This window comes from Haematobia irritans, chromosome 2 (genome assembly GCF_050003625.1).
Source record: "Haematobia irritans isolate KBUSLIRL chromosome 2, ASM5000362v1, whole genome shotgun sequence".
Taxonomy (NCBI): Eukaryota; Metazoa; Arthropoda; class Insecta; order Diptera; family Muscidae; genus Haematobia; species Haematobia irritans.
The window spans coordinates 85,521,032-85,537,448 of NC_134398.1; the positions used below are offsets into that span (position 1 = coordinate 85,521,032).

The 16,417-nt window shown below is 39.5% G+C and overlaps 1 protein-coding gene and 1 pseudogene across 1 annotated transcript in view; one reads left to right on the forward strand and one right to left on the reverse strand.

The window, feature by feature from the left end:
• Positions 1 to 293: 293 nt before the first annotated feature.
• LOC142225684 (protein disulfide-isomerase A6 homolog) lies at positions 294 to 1,525 on the forward strand (annotated as a pseudogene).
• Positions 1,526 to 8,510: 6,985 nt separating this feature from the next.
• Ube4A (Ubiquitination factor E4A) overlaps positions 8,511 to 16,417 on the reverse strand; it is a 28,934-nt gene continuing 21,027 nt past the window's right edge. Inside the window, exons 4-5 of the mRNA XM_075295513.1 lie at positions 9,604 to 10,666; positions 8,511 to 9,534 (exon numbers count right to left, since the gene is read on the reverse strand). Of these exons, the coding sequence (XP_075151628.1) occupies positions 8,723 to 9,534; positions 9,604 to 10,666 (1,875 nt within the window). The 3' untranslated portion in view covers positions 8,511 to 8,722. The remainder of the gene's footprint in view (positions 9,535 to 9,603; positions 10,667 to 16,417) is intronic.

Below are 16,417 nucleotides of genomic sequence, written 5' to 3' on the forward strand. Positions count from 1 at the left end.
TGTCTTTGCTCATGAGAAATGTTTCTTATTGGTATGTAAATATATTGTAGAGCTCGGCCGAAGCGGTATTTTTTGCCGAAGCCGATGTTCGGCAAAAAAGCAATAATCGGTCGAAGTCGATTATTTTCCTCAAATTTGTAATTAAGGAAATTTGGTGTTTTTTAGTTTAATATTAGAATATTTTTTTAAACAAATGCATAAATACCACAATAAAAGGTAAATCATTATATTATAGTGACAAAACAAGATTTTTTTATATATTTTTTACGTATTATTTGCACAGGGTGCTTTGACAGAGACAAATTCAAAACTTGGACAATTCAGTATCAAATAAATTATTCAAAAAGCTTCGGCTTCGGTTAATCAGCCTCTTGACGCCGAAGGCCCATTCGTGGCCGATTATCGATTTTTGGCCGAATTCCGAAGTCGATGTTTCGGTCAAGCTCTAATATATTGTGGGTGAAAAATATTCAACTTCGTGCAATATTTTTGGAATTTCTGTATCCAGTGATGCCCACTATCTGGGGCATGTATTCGCCCAGTGACGCTGTTGTTGAACTAACTCCCTCCAATTTTCATCGGCTTGTGGTTCAAAATGATGCCATTTGGGTTGTATAATTCTATGCAAACTGGTGCGGCCATTGTCAGAGTCTAGCCTCGGAATACAAAAAAATTGTATTTGAAGGGAGTCATCAAAGTAGGAGCTGTGCATGCTGATGAACAGAAATATTTGGGTGGTCAATATGGTGTATGTGGTGCTAATAAACGCTCGCCCACGGACTGCAATGGACAACGTACGGCAAACGCTATTGAGGAACCAGAAAAAAGTTCGAGCGGCTTTTGGAGGTGGCACCAGTGGTATCTCTTCTGGTGGAGATAGTGGCAAAGATGACGTCATTGAATTGACAGACGATAACTTTGATAAATTGGTTATGCAATCTGAAGACGATTGGTTGCTTGAATTTTTCGCCCCTTGTTGCGGTCATTGAAAAAATTTGGCCCCTGAATGGGTTAGAGCAGCTGCAGAACTAAAGGATAAAGTTAAATTGAGTGCTTTAGATGCTACGGTACATCAAAGCAAGGTTGCTGAATATGGTGTAAGAGGCTATCCCACAATTAAATATTTCCTCGCTGGAAAGAAGGGCTCATCCGATGCCCAACAGTACGATGGTGGACGCACATCCTCTGACATGGGCATTAGACAAACATGTGGCAAATGTACCCGCCCCAGAATTGGTATGATGCCTGTGTAGGAAAACCATTGTTCGTTATCTCTGTTTTGCCTCATATACTTGTCTGTGATGCGCCTCAAATTGAATTTAAATTTTAGACATTATTACAACAACATAATTTAAAAATGTCAACAATATTTTTAAAATTTTAATGGGCCGTTCAAAGTCACCTGATGAAATAAGGCTACCTCATAAATAATTGTATCATGTTATAGAAGATGATCCATTGGTGTCAAATGATGTTTCACAGTTCCTAAGATTAAGTATAAACGAAGAAAATATGAACACACATCCTCCTTTCGTTTCCCTTTTTAAAGTTTTCCAATTAAATACAAAATTAGAACATATATGACGCAGCAGACGATAAATAAATAAACATATTAAAATCTCATATTTGCACAAAAATTGCAACCAAAACTCCAAATATACGAAATTTGATTTGCTTTGTACGAACAACACAAAAGCAAATGCCGGAAAATTATTGTTTGGAACTGTCTCTTTACGAAAAAAATTAAAAACGAATTGTCAGAAAACAAATTTTTGGAACATTTAGATGGAGCTGTAACGTATATTCATATATGGATTTATTTTTCCCTCGCATTGAACAAAAATTGTTGGTCGATAATAACCTTCATCGAAAACCGATTTGGTTTTTGCCGTATCTTTCCAATAATACGGAACTATCGACACAAAGTTGTGTTGGCTCCACCACTACGTTAGATTTGTTGTCAGTCGAAAATGAGAATTGAGGTCGGATTGATTGCCAAGGTATTTCAAAGAAATGTGGTGGATATTTTAACTCTTATCCGAACTTGTAATAAAAATTTCCGAAGTTGCCTTAAGAAGAAACGAATAATCTAATTAACAACAATATTGTAGGCGATCTATTTAAATCTAACAGAATTCGATACGAGTATTGTACAACTGAACATATGTAAGCTGATATATTCACTAAAGGGTGATACGGTCAAAATTTGGTCAATATAAACTTGACGTATTTCTTTCAATTTTGCATTTAAAAAACCTGAACACCTCTCATTTTGAAGGTGTGTGTGTGTAGAATGTTGCTCCTATTTTGATTTTGGAATTCACTCTTCAGTTGTCAAAATGCCGTCCAAGCAAGAAGAGCAGCGTATCAAAATTTTGCTCGCGCATCGCGAAAATCCGAGCTACTCGCACGCAAAGCTGGCAAAATCGCTAAAAGTTGCCAAATCAACCGTTACAAATGTAATTAAAGTGTTTGGGGAACGTTTGTCGACAGCCAGGAAGTCTGGATCGGGGGAAATCGAAAACCGGAAGCCGCTGAGACGACAAAGAGAGTTGCCGGTAGTTTCAAGCGAAACCCTAACCTCTCTCCCCGAGATGCCGCAAATAAGCTGGGTGTATCGTCTACAACCGTGCATCGAGCCAAAAAACGAGCCGGACTATCGACTTACAAGAAGGTAGTGACTCCAAATCGCGATGATAAACAAAATACGACGGCCAAAGCGCGATCCCGGAGGCTGTACACGACGATGCTGACGAAGTTTGACTGCGTGGTAATGGACGACGAAACCTACGTCAAAGTCGACTACAAGCGGCTTCCGGGACAGAAGTTTGAAAAGCAGCATTTTCATAGCTTCCGGGACTGTCAACCAAGAAATTTACGTGAAAGAGTGTTTGAATAAACGTCTGCTGCCTTTCCTGAAGAAACACGGTTGTTCCGTACTGTTTTGGTCGGATTTGGCATCTTGCCATTACGGTAAAAAGGCCATGGAGTGGTACGCCGCCAACAACGTGCAGGTTGTTCCCAAGGACAAGAACGCTCCCAACACGCCAGAGCTCCGCCCAATTGAGAAATACTGGGCTATTGTCAAGCGGAACCTAAAGAAGACCAAAAAACTTCTAAGGACGAGCAGCAGTTCAAGGCAAACTGGCTTTCTGCGGCGAAGAAGGTGGACAAGGTGACTGTACAAAATCTGATGGCAGGTGTCAAGCGTGAGGCCCGGCAATTCGGATTTGGAAAAGCGAAAGCCTAACTGAATATTTTTCCTGAATTTTATACTAATTGAACTTGAAAAAGAAATTTAATTTGATTTTTTAAATAAACGATTTCACCGATTTACACGCGTTTTCCCTTGACTAAATTTTGACTGTATCAACATTTAAACCATTGAAGGAAACTAAGATTTGTAAATTATTAACTCTATTATTAGTAGCGTATAAGTCCCTGCATATCAAATATTAAGAGTCCAACTGAATATCTATTCAACCGTCGAACGGAACAGAGGTGTTTTTTAATAGCGGATAAACTCATCTTAATAGGTACCTACTAAGAATTTCAAGTGTGGTGGGATATTAAGCCACCATGCAGTGAAATTCAAAGTCATCCACTGGGTTGCTAACTTCAGGGCCCAGTGGAAGGGTATCGACTAGGGTTATAAATCTGGGCAATGACCAAGAGTTAGGCCCAATTAGTCGACCTGTAAACGAGTCGACAGGTGGCGACACTCTGACAAGTCGAACTTTTTCTAAGGTAACGACATCAAAAGGAGGCAATCCCTCACGAAAGAGATTCAAGGAACGCAGAAATGCTTTGTTTTATCCTAAAGAAGTTAGGATCAGTCGACCCAAGCACGCTGTCGGCTAAACAAAGCGATTCCTTAAAATGGGCTCCAGGAATTCTTGAGACTGGAAAAAGGGAACGATCGCCGGATGAGCTGCCATCCTCCAAAAGGGATCAAAGATCGTTTGCCTCAGTTGCTAAAGACAGCATTGTGGTGGCTATCATTAATAAAGGACGGTATGGTTCCAAAGCAAAAATGGGGGGAAATTGAGAATGCACTGTCTGTCGTCTACTCACAGGTGCTGGAAAAGTTTCCCGGCCCAGATCCTCGGAACCAAGAGGCTGGTTGGTATCAAGGACGATTTAAGCTAGTCGCATTTGAGGACCAGAGGTCTATAGAATGTTGCTCTACTAATTGGTGAAGTTTGGGAAGTAGCTGCTCTAGAGTTAGTCGAGAAGAAAGACATACCGGCTAGACCTAGAGCACATGCGTGGATACCTGCAAACCCTTCTGACCCTGAATCTATTTTAAATAGGCTGAAACGATGCAATCCAGATCTTCCAACAGCTGATTGGAAGGTTGGCCGTTTGGATGAAGTGGATGACCAAGACGGCATGCAGTGTTTATATTGAACACTCAGTCTTTGCCACATCTAGCAAAGTCTCAGGGTCGTGTATGTTATGGCTTTCATTATATCCAAATGAAGGTATATAGAAACGATCAGCTAAAGGATTCAGAAATGGACAAGCCTCTGTCTGAATCAGAAGTAAGCTGATCCTCTTGCGAAGTCGAGAGAGATACCAAAGTTGAAGACATGGATAGATACCGTATGCGTGAGGAGGTTTCTACATTCCTCAGAACTCACCAAAGTTGAACCTATGGTTATTGCGAGAGTCACCGAGATCTCTGAAGAAGACATTCTTAATGACTCGATTGAAGCGGCTGATGTGAGGTTGTTGAAAATCTCAATGGTCCTACGGATCTTCCAGATAAATCTTCATCATTGTAAGGCTGCATGTGCTGCCTTAAAAGTTCTCCTGATGAAAGGGGATATAGACATAGTTCTTATTCAAGAACCATATGTTTATAGAAACAAAATATGTGAATTAAGTACTCCGGGGTTCAAACTATTGCAGTATACTTGTAATGATGTAAATCGAGCCTGTATAATTGCTAAAAACGAGCTTAACTTGTTTCTGCTTCCTTCAATGTGCAATGCAGACACTGTCGTTGCCAATTTAGAAATAGCCAAATGCAAATATTGGGTATCTTCGGTCTACATGGGACATGACAGGGAGATGCCTCCATGTGCCGTTAACACCTTAGTTGAGGAGTCACTGAAAACAAAGACGAAACTCATTATGGGTGCGATGCGAATGCGCATCATAGTATATGGGGAAGTAGTGATACTAATGCAAGGGGAGAGTCGCTAATAGAGTTTATTTAGCGTACTAATCTGGTAGTTTGCAACAAGGGAGATGCCCCAACCTTTGTCACTAAAAACAGGCAAGAGGTTTTGGACATCACATTGGCCTCGCAAGAACTGAATGAAATGATATCTGAGTGGCAGATTTTAAGTGAACACAGCTTCTCAGATCATCGCTACATCAGTTTCAAATTTGATGTTCATACCACCAAGACCATATTTCCGCCAAATGTTAGGAAAGCTGACTGGAATAGGTATAGGGAATCGTTCAATATGATACAGGAAATAACATAGACAAATATGAGAAATGTGCAAGATATCGAACACGCAGTGGAGCTGATTACTAAGGCCTTCAACATCTCACCGAAAGCTGCATGCCCTAGAGGGAAGCCAAGGGGGAAAAATCGACCACCATGGTGGTCTACGGAATTAAGTAATATGAGGAAATTTGCAGGAAGCTCTTTAACAAGGCAAAGTCCACTAGAACCCCTGAGGATTGGGACGCTTACAAGAAGAATCTGAGAGGATACAAGCGAGAACTGAGAAATGCTCAACATAACTCTTGGAATGATTACTGCAGCAGTATTGAGAATACGTCCGAGGCTTCCAGACTACGGAAGGTTCTAGCATCCACCAACTCCGCTCGAGGTTTCATTAAAACATCGGAGGGTATTGGACAACGTCCAGTGAGGAGACGCTGGAGGTACTATTGGACACACATTTTCCTAGTTCTAGCATCCACCAACTCCGCTCCAGGTTTCATTAAAAAATCGGAGGGCAATTGGACAACGTCCAGTGAGGAGACGGTGGAGGTACTATTGGCGATGCCACAGTGGCTCCGGCGGAGTTACAACTGACAAAATTACCCCCTGGTTGTAGGCGATATATAAAGGATGTATCAACTTATCATATATCCCAGGAAAGTGGAGGGAAACAAAAGTCGTTTTCATACCTAAAGCGGGAAAAGCCTCTCACTCGAGGGCGAAGGATTTCCGACCAATCAGCTTATCCTCATTCCTACTTAAGACTCTGGAGAGGATGATAGATATTTATCTTAGAACTAGCAACGATTCAAGTCTGTTCTCGAAACGACAGCATGCATACTCGAAGGGCAGGTCTACTGAGACCGCATTACATGAACTAGTCAGCTTTATTGAAAGCTCACTATCTGTCAAAGAATACACAATCGTGGCGTTTCTAGACATCGACGGGGTGTTCAATAATGTCCATCCGAGCTCGATATTAAATGGACTGACAACTCTGAATGTTGATCCATGTATACTTAGACGAACTTCTAATGAAGAGACGTATTTCAGCCACACTAGGACAAGCAAACATACAAAGGTATGTGAACAGAGGCACTCCCCAAGGAGGAGTTCTATCACCTCTTCTTTGGAATGTTGCTATAAACCTTCTGGTTACCCTAGAAAAAGAAAGGATAAAAGTGGTGGCATACGCAGATGATGTGGCTCTAGCAGTCAGGGGAAAATTCGCATCCACAATTAGAGATATTATTCAGAGGGCCCTCCGGATGACTGAGAAATGGGCGAAAGACAATGGTCTTGGGGTAAATCCCGCAAAGACAGAACTAGTCATGTACTGCAAAGATCGCAAAACTCCCACGGTTAGGCCCATTTCCTTAGGGGGTATTGAAATTCCCTTTGGTGAGTGTGCAAAATACCTTGGCTTTATTTTGGACAGGAAGCTGAACTTTAAGCTTAATATTGAAGAAAGGGCGAAAAAAGCTACGGTACCTTTGTACTCGTGCAAAAAGGCAATAGGAAAGAACTGGGGACTAAACCCAAAAATTGGCCATTGGCTATACACGGCAGTGGTTAGATCTATAATGCTATATGGTGTTGTAGTCTGGTGGCCGGCACAAGCCAACAAGTTTAGACAAAGTTCAGCGTATGGCGTGTTTGTGTGTCTCAGGCGCATTTAGTAAGACAGGAACAGACTCCCTTAATGTCATGCTACATCTATTGCCTTTAGACATTTTGGCCAAACAGTCAGCTGCAACAACGGCTGTGCGGTTGCGCGAGCTATCGCTGTGGTCGGAAAAAAGTTACGGTCACAGTTCGGTCTTCAAAATAATGCCAGATGTGCCTAACGTAGTGGATTACACTTTGGCGAGTCCACTTTTCGATAAGAAGTTTGAGACTCTAATTCCCAACAGTGAGGCGTGGTGTACACGGACCCCGGGGAATAAAAGATCTATAGATTTCTACACTGATGGCTCCAAATTGGATGGCCAAGTGGGTTTCGGAGTATATTCTAAAGATCTGGAACTTCGAATAGCGAAAAGATTACCTAATCACTGTAGTGTTTTTCAGGCTGAAATATTAGCAATAAGAGAAGTGGTGAATTGGCTGAGAAGTAATGCTTCAAGCAATATTGGCATTAATATATACTCAGACAGTCAACCTGCAATAAAATCTTTGGACTCTGTGTTCCTCAACTCGAAAACGGCCATCGACTGCCGCAAATCTCTCAATGAGATAGCTGAGCAGCACAATATTCACCTAATATGGGTGCCTGGCCATAGGAACATACCGGGGAACTGCGAAGCGGATGAGTTGGCAAGGCTAGGGACTACCTTACATATTCCAGGGGAAATAGAATCTGTTGGTATGCCCCTGGCTACCTGCAAGCTCATGCTGCGTGAGAAGGCTGTTATGATGGCAAATGTTCGATGGGAGAATTGCAAGGGCTGTAACGACACCAAGCAAATCCCATTTAAACTTAAACTGCACACTAGATATGCTAGTGTTCTCGAAACGTCAGATATCACTCCTGATATCTGCTGTAACGGGTCGCTTCCTGATGGGCGATTTTGCAAAAACTATAGGCGCGAAGTATAATGACTATTGTATGAGCTGTCATGATGCGGAGGAAAAGGAATCAATTAAACACATCTTGTGTGATTGTCCTGCATTTTGTGTAAAGCGCAAGCAACTTTTAGGAGCATATAGCTTCAGATTACTGCCGGATCTGGAAAACGTTAACTTAAGCAGTCTGCTAATGTTTTTGGAACAATCTGGTTGGTTCAACAAAGAAAAATAATCAAGAAGGTTCAGCGGTTAAAACTAGAAGTGCCCATATGTAATAGGTACTTTTAGTTAATGTGGTATCACAATGGACTGAACAGTCTAAGTTAACCTGAATCTTAATCGGGCTGCCACTTTAACCTAACCTAACCTAAGAGTCCAACTCTTTGTCAATTTGGTAACTTCATTATAAACCCATTCACTTTGGCAGCGTTATAGTTGATATCGAATTCCTTTGAAGTTAAATTGTTTTACCACATTGAATATTGAAAATTTTTCTTATTACAATTAAACAATTCATATTAATAAAACGCTTAATATGTGATTATTACAAATGGGAAAATATAAACCACTCAAAATAAATTGCATTACCCCAAATTAACAAATTAATATAAACAAATACACACTACAACTTCTTTGGCTACGTCGCTCAACGATTCATTATAAAGTTTGAAACACGGGTCAAAATTTTCAGCTGCTTAATTGCTTGCCTTGATCAGAATGTGATCGTTTTTCCGATAACCATTTTTCGATTTCTTCTTTTAATTCTACATTTGGAATTATTTTATCCATTGTAAGCGGTTCTCTGTTAAATGGGTCTGTTTGATCACTAAGTAAATGTCTGGCAATGGTAGATCTATCTACAGTTACTTTTGAACTAGGCAATATGACGGGGTCGGTCATTAGAGTAGACATAATAGGGTCTAGATATTCTTCTGGGGCATCGGCAATGAATTCTTGTTCTTGTTTATATTGTATTTCCATTCGCTGAACCTTCTCCGAGAACTCAGCCATTTCGCCGATAAGTTGTCCGCCTCCTATACGTATTAGAATATTTTCAGCATATCCAAATAACTGCGAACTGTACGATCGTCCATCTTGCGATACTGCTAAACAGAAACTATCACTACTACTAAGATTGATGTAGATGTGGCAAATTTCAATTACTGTTTTTGCTGGATCGAATTCAAATTCTTTTTTGTCTTTTACTTTAAATTTCTCCTTCTGAGGTCCAACCAAGCTTAGAAGGAAGTAATTGAGCATTGATGTAATGCGATCTACCATGCTATTGTGGCAAAAAATGCTTTTGATTTCTGATGTTATTAGTTTGAGGACATTAATTGTGTCTCGACCTAGAATATTATCAAAACGTGCCAACATGCCCAAGTGATGCAAATTGGATAAATGCTGTTGACGTTCATTTTCTGGCAAATTTGTCCATTCTCCATTGGACTGAGCCTCTTGTAGCTGTCTTATCTGCTGTAGATTATTGAGCGACTCGTCTATATAAGATAATATAAAATATTTAAATTTATAAATATATAAATAAAGTTAAGTATATATGCACATACCCAAGAGAAATATAGCGTCATTAATTAATAAGTTAATGAATCTTAAGAAAAGGGGAGGTTCTGTAGCTTCCATATTAGCTTCGGCCTCATTAGCTAACTGACGAAAATTTTGAACATATTCTTCTTTGCTCCATAAAAATTCCATTATAGCGTACATTGGACGTCTGTAATTAAATTTTTGCTCAAATTGTACTGATTGTCCAGTCATTTCAATTGATACAAAAACGTTGAGTAAGCTAGAAACAATTTTTGATCGGTCAGGATGGTTATCGAACACGTGAGAGAGGAATGTATCACCACTGGAGCGTTTTGTCAAGAAAAATTCTAAAGCTTCTGCTAGTTTTGCTCGTAAATGAGGGTTCTTCACAAATGCAGCACTCCCCATAAAAAGTACAATCATTTTGAAAAATGCATCATGGGAAGAGGGATACATTTGAATAAATTGGCCAGGAGGAAAATGACGACTAAAATTCAAATATGATATAATATTATCAATGATATTTTCAGGGATGCATTGTAATGTATGAGGAACAAAGTCAACTTTTGCGGGTATACTTTTGTTATGCTTTTGCCCAGGTGCGAATCCACATCCTTCTTTAGTTCTACTCTCCAATTCTTCTTTAGATATTAAAGCCACTTCGATCAACCATATAGCAGAGGCTTCTAAAAATTTTAATATTGCCATGTCGTTTTCCGGCTCCATAAGGCAGTTGCGCAAGCATAGGTATTGTTGCAGTTGTTGTTTCAACATTCGGAGCAAATTTTTAGCCATATCACTGTTGGGATCGTTAATGGCTATATCTTGATACGACGTCTGCAAGTTGTGTAATTCGCGAGACATCCTTGTAAAACGCTCAATGCTGGCTCGGTATGCTAGCTCGTAGGATTTATGAGTTAAAAAGAAAAGTTCGGTCACAAAATTGAATTTATTTGCAGTTATTCGTCGGTTATTGTCTTCTGTGGGCAGTAAAGTGGTTTCTTCGAAGGCCTTTATCATGTTTACCTGCTTCATTTGCCTATCACTGTCCGCGACACCACAATATGTAGGATCCACCAAAAGAACCTGTTGAGACAGAAATAGGAAAATTTGGGTTTTACACCGATAAATTAAAAGTTTTTTTTTTAAACAATAAACTATCACTCCTTGCTGTTAATACTATTTATGGACAAGAAGGTAAAGTAGAAAGTCGGAGCCGACTATATCATACCCTAAACCACCGCTACTGAATTGTAAACATAAACATTTGTGGTGTATCATTGATATTGATTTGGGAGATAAACCGCATTTCCATATTTAAGAACATCAAAAATACCATATTTATGGGAGCTTTATCTTTATCTGATGGCTACTATTAGGATTATGTCTAGGATGATATTTGTGATACCATCGCTACGATTCCGATGTCTGATGTTCCCGGTTCGGATTGGATTTCGATGGGACTATTTCTCGATGCTGATTTAGGCAGGATTAATAGTATCAGGAATTCTCAAATCAAAATTCTCTAGCCATTGATATTCTCAGCTGCGACTCTATCACCTCACCGCAGCATAGATATCACTCTGCTTTCTCTCTCTCCTCTTGCTTTAAAAAGGCAGATTTTGTTATGTTGAATACACTTCTCTCTAGTGTTGATTGAGATGCGGTATGTGTCTGAGGACGCTTCTCAGACATTAATGCCGTAGATTCTATGCGACTTTGGGTCCCAAACTGTTAGTTAGTGGGGATTGGACTGGGTTGCCACCATGGTCTTCCCCTGTACTAACGAGATTGAAGAATGGTAGGAATAGGTATTAAGGAAGTATAAGAGAGTTGTGGTTTGGCTGGCGACTATGCTCTTTACTCTGTTGCAAGATCTAGGTATAATGTGTCAAGGACGTGTTATAAGCGTTGTATTGAAAGGGTTAAAGACGATCTTGGGATCCGAGGTCATTTTTTGATTTTGTTGGGAAGATACGAAGGGATGATGTACGTGCCTGTTCTGTTACATAATTTTTGTGTGGTGTCACACAAAAATTATTATACTTTACAACGTCACAGACCTGAAAAATGTACACAAACATTTATTCTGTGTATGCTTAGTGTACGGCAATCGTATGGAAATTTTAAAGATTTTCATAGAAAATAAGTACCAGAATCTGAAATTTCAATATGTTTTGTATATATTTAGCAAATTTTAGTGAGCAAAATCACTTATGTATGGTATAAAACACGATTTAAACAAGTATATACGGCCGTAAGTTCGGCCAGGCCGAATCTTATGTACCCTCCACCATGGTTTGCGTAGAAACTTCTACGAAAGACTGTTATCCACAAATTTCAACACACATGGTTGTTAAATATCATATGCTACCACCACGTACCAAATTTCAACCGGATCGGATGAAATTTGCTTCTCCAAAAGGCACCGGAGGTCATATCTGGGGATCGGTTTATATGGGAGCAATATATTATTATGGACTGATAGGAACCAATTCCTGCATGGTTGTTGGATACCCTATACTAACATCACGTACCAAATTTCAACCGAATGGGAAGAATTTTGCGCTTCCAAGGTGCTCCGGAGGTCAAATCTGGGGATCGGTTTATATGGGGCCTATATATAATTATGGACCGATATCGACCAATTTTTGCATGGGTGTTTGAGGCCATATATTAACATCACGTACCAATTTTCAACTGTATCAGATGAATTTTGGTCTTCTAAGAGGCTCCGGAGGTCAAATCTGGTGATCGGTTTATATGGGGGCTGTATATAATTATGGACCGATATGGACCAATATTTGCATGGTTGTTAGAGACCATATACTAACACCATGTACCAAATTTCAGCCAGGTCGGATGAAAATTGTTTCTCTTAGAGGCTCTGCAAGCCAAATCGGGGGATCGGTTTATATGGACACTATATATAATTATGGACCGATGTGGACCAATTTTTGCATTGTTGTTAGAGACCATATACTAACACCATGTACCAAATTTCAGCCGGATCGGATGAAATTTGCTTCTCTTAGAGGCCTCGCAAGTCAAATTTGGGGGTCCGTTTATATGGGGGCTACACGTAAAAGTGGACCGATATGGCCCATTTGCAATACCATCCGACCTACATCAATAACAACTACTTGTGCCAAGTTTCAAGTCGATAGCTTGTTTCGTTCGGAAGCTAGCGTGATTTCAACAGACGGACGGACGGACGGACATGCTCAGATCGACTCAGAATTTCACCACGACCCAGAATATATATACTTTATGGGGTCTTAGAGCAATATTTCGATGTGTTACAAACGGAATGACAAAGTTAATATACCCCCCATCCTATGGTGGAGGGTATAAAAATCCATCTAAAACTTGAACCCAAATTTCTTCTCACTGGTGTGTAAATTTTGGGGTTGTTTGTAGTCAGCTGTTTTTCAGTGTGTTGGAAACTGTAATCATAGACCAAGAAAATATGAAGACATCGTTTGACAATTTACCACGGTTTTGTTTATTTGCAGTGCGATTACTGATTGGCCGTACAAATCAGTCAATCAGCAATCAAACTTCGTTCCTGTAATCAATCAACGATGGAGACTCATGTTGAGCTCCTCCAACAGCTGAAGGATATCGGCGAAGTCTAGTGTAATTATGTTATTATTTTGTATAGATTATGAGTTTATAGTTTCTGTCTGCAAATAAAATGCATTGCAGAAAGTCAGCTGTTTAAATTTTTCGATCAGAAGTCCGAAAAAAGTATTCTCACGTGTGAGAATACTTTTACTCCTATAATCAATCAACAGTACCTTCGTTCATATAATCAATCAACAGGACCTTCGTTTTTGTAATCAATTAACAATCAACATTCGTCCTGTACCAATCAACCTTTATTCCTGTAATCAATCAACGATGGAAACTCATGTTGAGCTCCTTCGACAGCTAAAGGATATCGGCGAAGGCATCGCCAACCTCATCAGAAAAATCGGACAGATTTCAAAAGCTGAAAAACTGCGGCATATTACCGAGAACGACTGGCAAGGCTCAATGCAGCTTGGAAAGACTTTGAAGAAGCGGACAACCATCTGCAATGTTCAGAGGGTGTCGATCCGTCCAGCGAATACTTCGTTTCCGGTTATTACGACAAAATCAAAACCATGTCATGAGAGTATATAAAATTAATGGAACATGAGCTTGTCGAGTAAAACCAAACATCAGATGCAAAGAACACTTAAGACTTACAAACCTTGCATACGGAGAACGAACAGGTTGGTGCCACTGGCGGTCATGACGGTCTCATTAGCCGTTCATTGGGTAAAAAGGCAGCGCTGTGTCGCCAATTAGAAGGTTTACAATTTAATGGGCAGGAAAGAACCTACTGCGAGGTGAAAATGGCCACAATAAATCATCTATGACAGCAGGTAGAGAACCTGAACTTGAGATACTACGAGGGTAGTTCGGAAACTTCTTAGCCTAGCACAAAAAGCGCGGTATAAACAGAAAAAGTTAAGTGTTTTGGAAACTTCCATCTCTGTTATGAACACATGTTAAATTTTGTTTCGATCTGGCAACTACTTCATATAGAAACAGGTGTTCAAAAAAGACGCATCCGCAATTTTTTTACAATGGAAAAATTAGAAATGCGTACTGTCATTAAATATTTACATAAAAAAGGTTTATCGGTACAAGAAATGCATAATGATATGGTGAATGTGTTAGGCGAAAGTGCTCCTTCATATGCAACAGTAAAAAATTGGCTTGCTGAATTTAAACGTGGTCGTACTAGCATTGAAGATAAACCACGTAGTGGACGTCCAAAAACAGCAACAACAACAGAAATTGTAGCCAAAGTGCATGATATAGTACTAAATGATCGACGAATAAAAGTGCGTGAAATTTCTAATATCATGGGCATCTCAAATGATCGAGTCCATTTAATTTTGCATGAAGAACTGCAGATGAAAAAGCTTTCATTTGCCCCATTTGTTAACAGTCGATCAAAAACGCATAAGAATGAACATTTCTCAAGCTTGTTTGAATCGTTTTAAGTGAAATAAAATGGATTTTAAGCGTCGTTTCATAGCTGTTGATGAGACATGGATCCACCACTATACTGCAGAGACAAAAGAACAATCCAAACAATGGACTGAAGCTGGAGGAAGTGCCCCAAAGAAGGCAAAAACAATTCAATCGGCTGGTAAGGTTATGACAACGGTTTTTATGGGATTTCAAAGGTATTTTATTGATTGACTCTCTGCAAAATGGCAAAACAATAAATTCAGAGTACTACTGCAACCTTTTGGATCAATTAAATGTACAAATTCGAGGAAAACGTCCTGGCTTACAACACAAAAAAAAAATAATTTTTCATCAAGACAACGCACCAGTGCACAAGAGTGTTTTAACAATGGCTAAAATCAACGAATTAAAGTACGAGTTGCTTGACCACCCACCTTATTCTCCTGATTTAGCTCCCAGTGACTTTTACTTGTTCCCAAATCTAAAAAAAATCCTTGTTGGCAAACGTTTTACCTCAAATGAACATGCAATTACAGTTGTAAACCATTATTTTGAAGACCTTGAGGAAAACTATTTTAATCAAGGCATATAATAGCTAGAAAAGCGTTGGACTAAGTGTATTGAAGTTTCAGGAGATTATATTGGAAGAAAGCTAAGAAATTTCCGAACCGCCTTCGTATTTACTAAATACTCTGACATCCTAATTGTAGAAGATTTTAAACGGAATTTATTTAACATTACTGAATCTAACAGTGTAAGGCCGATATGTAGAGGTGCTGGATTAGCTGTTTCACATAATATGTTGCCGACTCACTATGATGTTACCCACAACTCTTGTTCTTTAATTGATTTTCTCTTATTGAGTAGGCCAACTAAACTGTTGTTCTCATATCAGGTTCAATGAAATTGAAATATCTTACACTGAACTGTTCTTTGAATACCGTGACGATAGTTCTATAAATTGGAATGATTTACTTGACTATTTGGTGTCATATGACTACGGACCAATTTATTCTACAACGGATGTTGATACGATTCTAGGGATTATTAATGATCTTATCACAAATTTATTTTGTTTTGTTCCGTCAGTTAGGAAGAAGGTTAGGAACCAAAGGAATGTGTGGGTCCAGCTCCAGGGAGATTTTACTGTTTAAATCATTGATGGATATGGCCTATAGACAGTACAGGAGGTATCCAACTGAGAGTAATGGTCGTGTTTATCGTACCTACAGGAATAGAGCGTAGTTAGTAATGCGTAGGGTAAAGAGAAATTGTTATCTTAGACGCTTTGGAACGATGACTAGTGCACAGCTTTGGGCCAGTATGCGCCAGTCAGGATGTTATGTTGATACTGGGATGGTTGAATGTGACGTTGAGGATCTCAATCGACATTTTCTCTGTCATAGTTTGCAAGGTGTTGATGTCGATCATCCTACTGGGAGTGACTTGGGAATGAAACTTGCGCGAGTTGTTCCCATACACAAGGGTGACGTGAGTAATTTCTGGCCAAAAAACATATTGTCCGAATTATCGAAGATTTTTAAGAATATAGTGAATGATGAGATTTTTAATTACGTGAATGATTTGGACATCCTTAGTCCTCACCAGTATGGGTTTCGGCAGGGTTTTAGCGCCTCTGCTCATCTACTCGGTCTGACCGATAACATTAGGAGAACCGTTGATAGGGGATTATCTTGTGTTCTTGTTGCCTTAGACTTGTCAAGAGCGTTTGATCTTGTCTGTCATAGCAGACTTGTACGTAAGCTTTCTATGGACTACAACTTTTCTACCATGGCATATAGGCTCTTAGATTCTTACCTTTCTAAT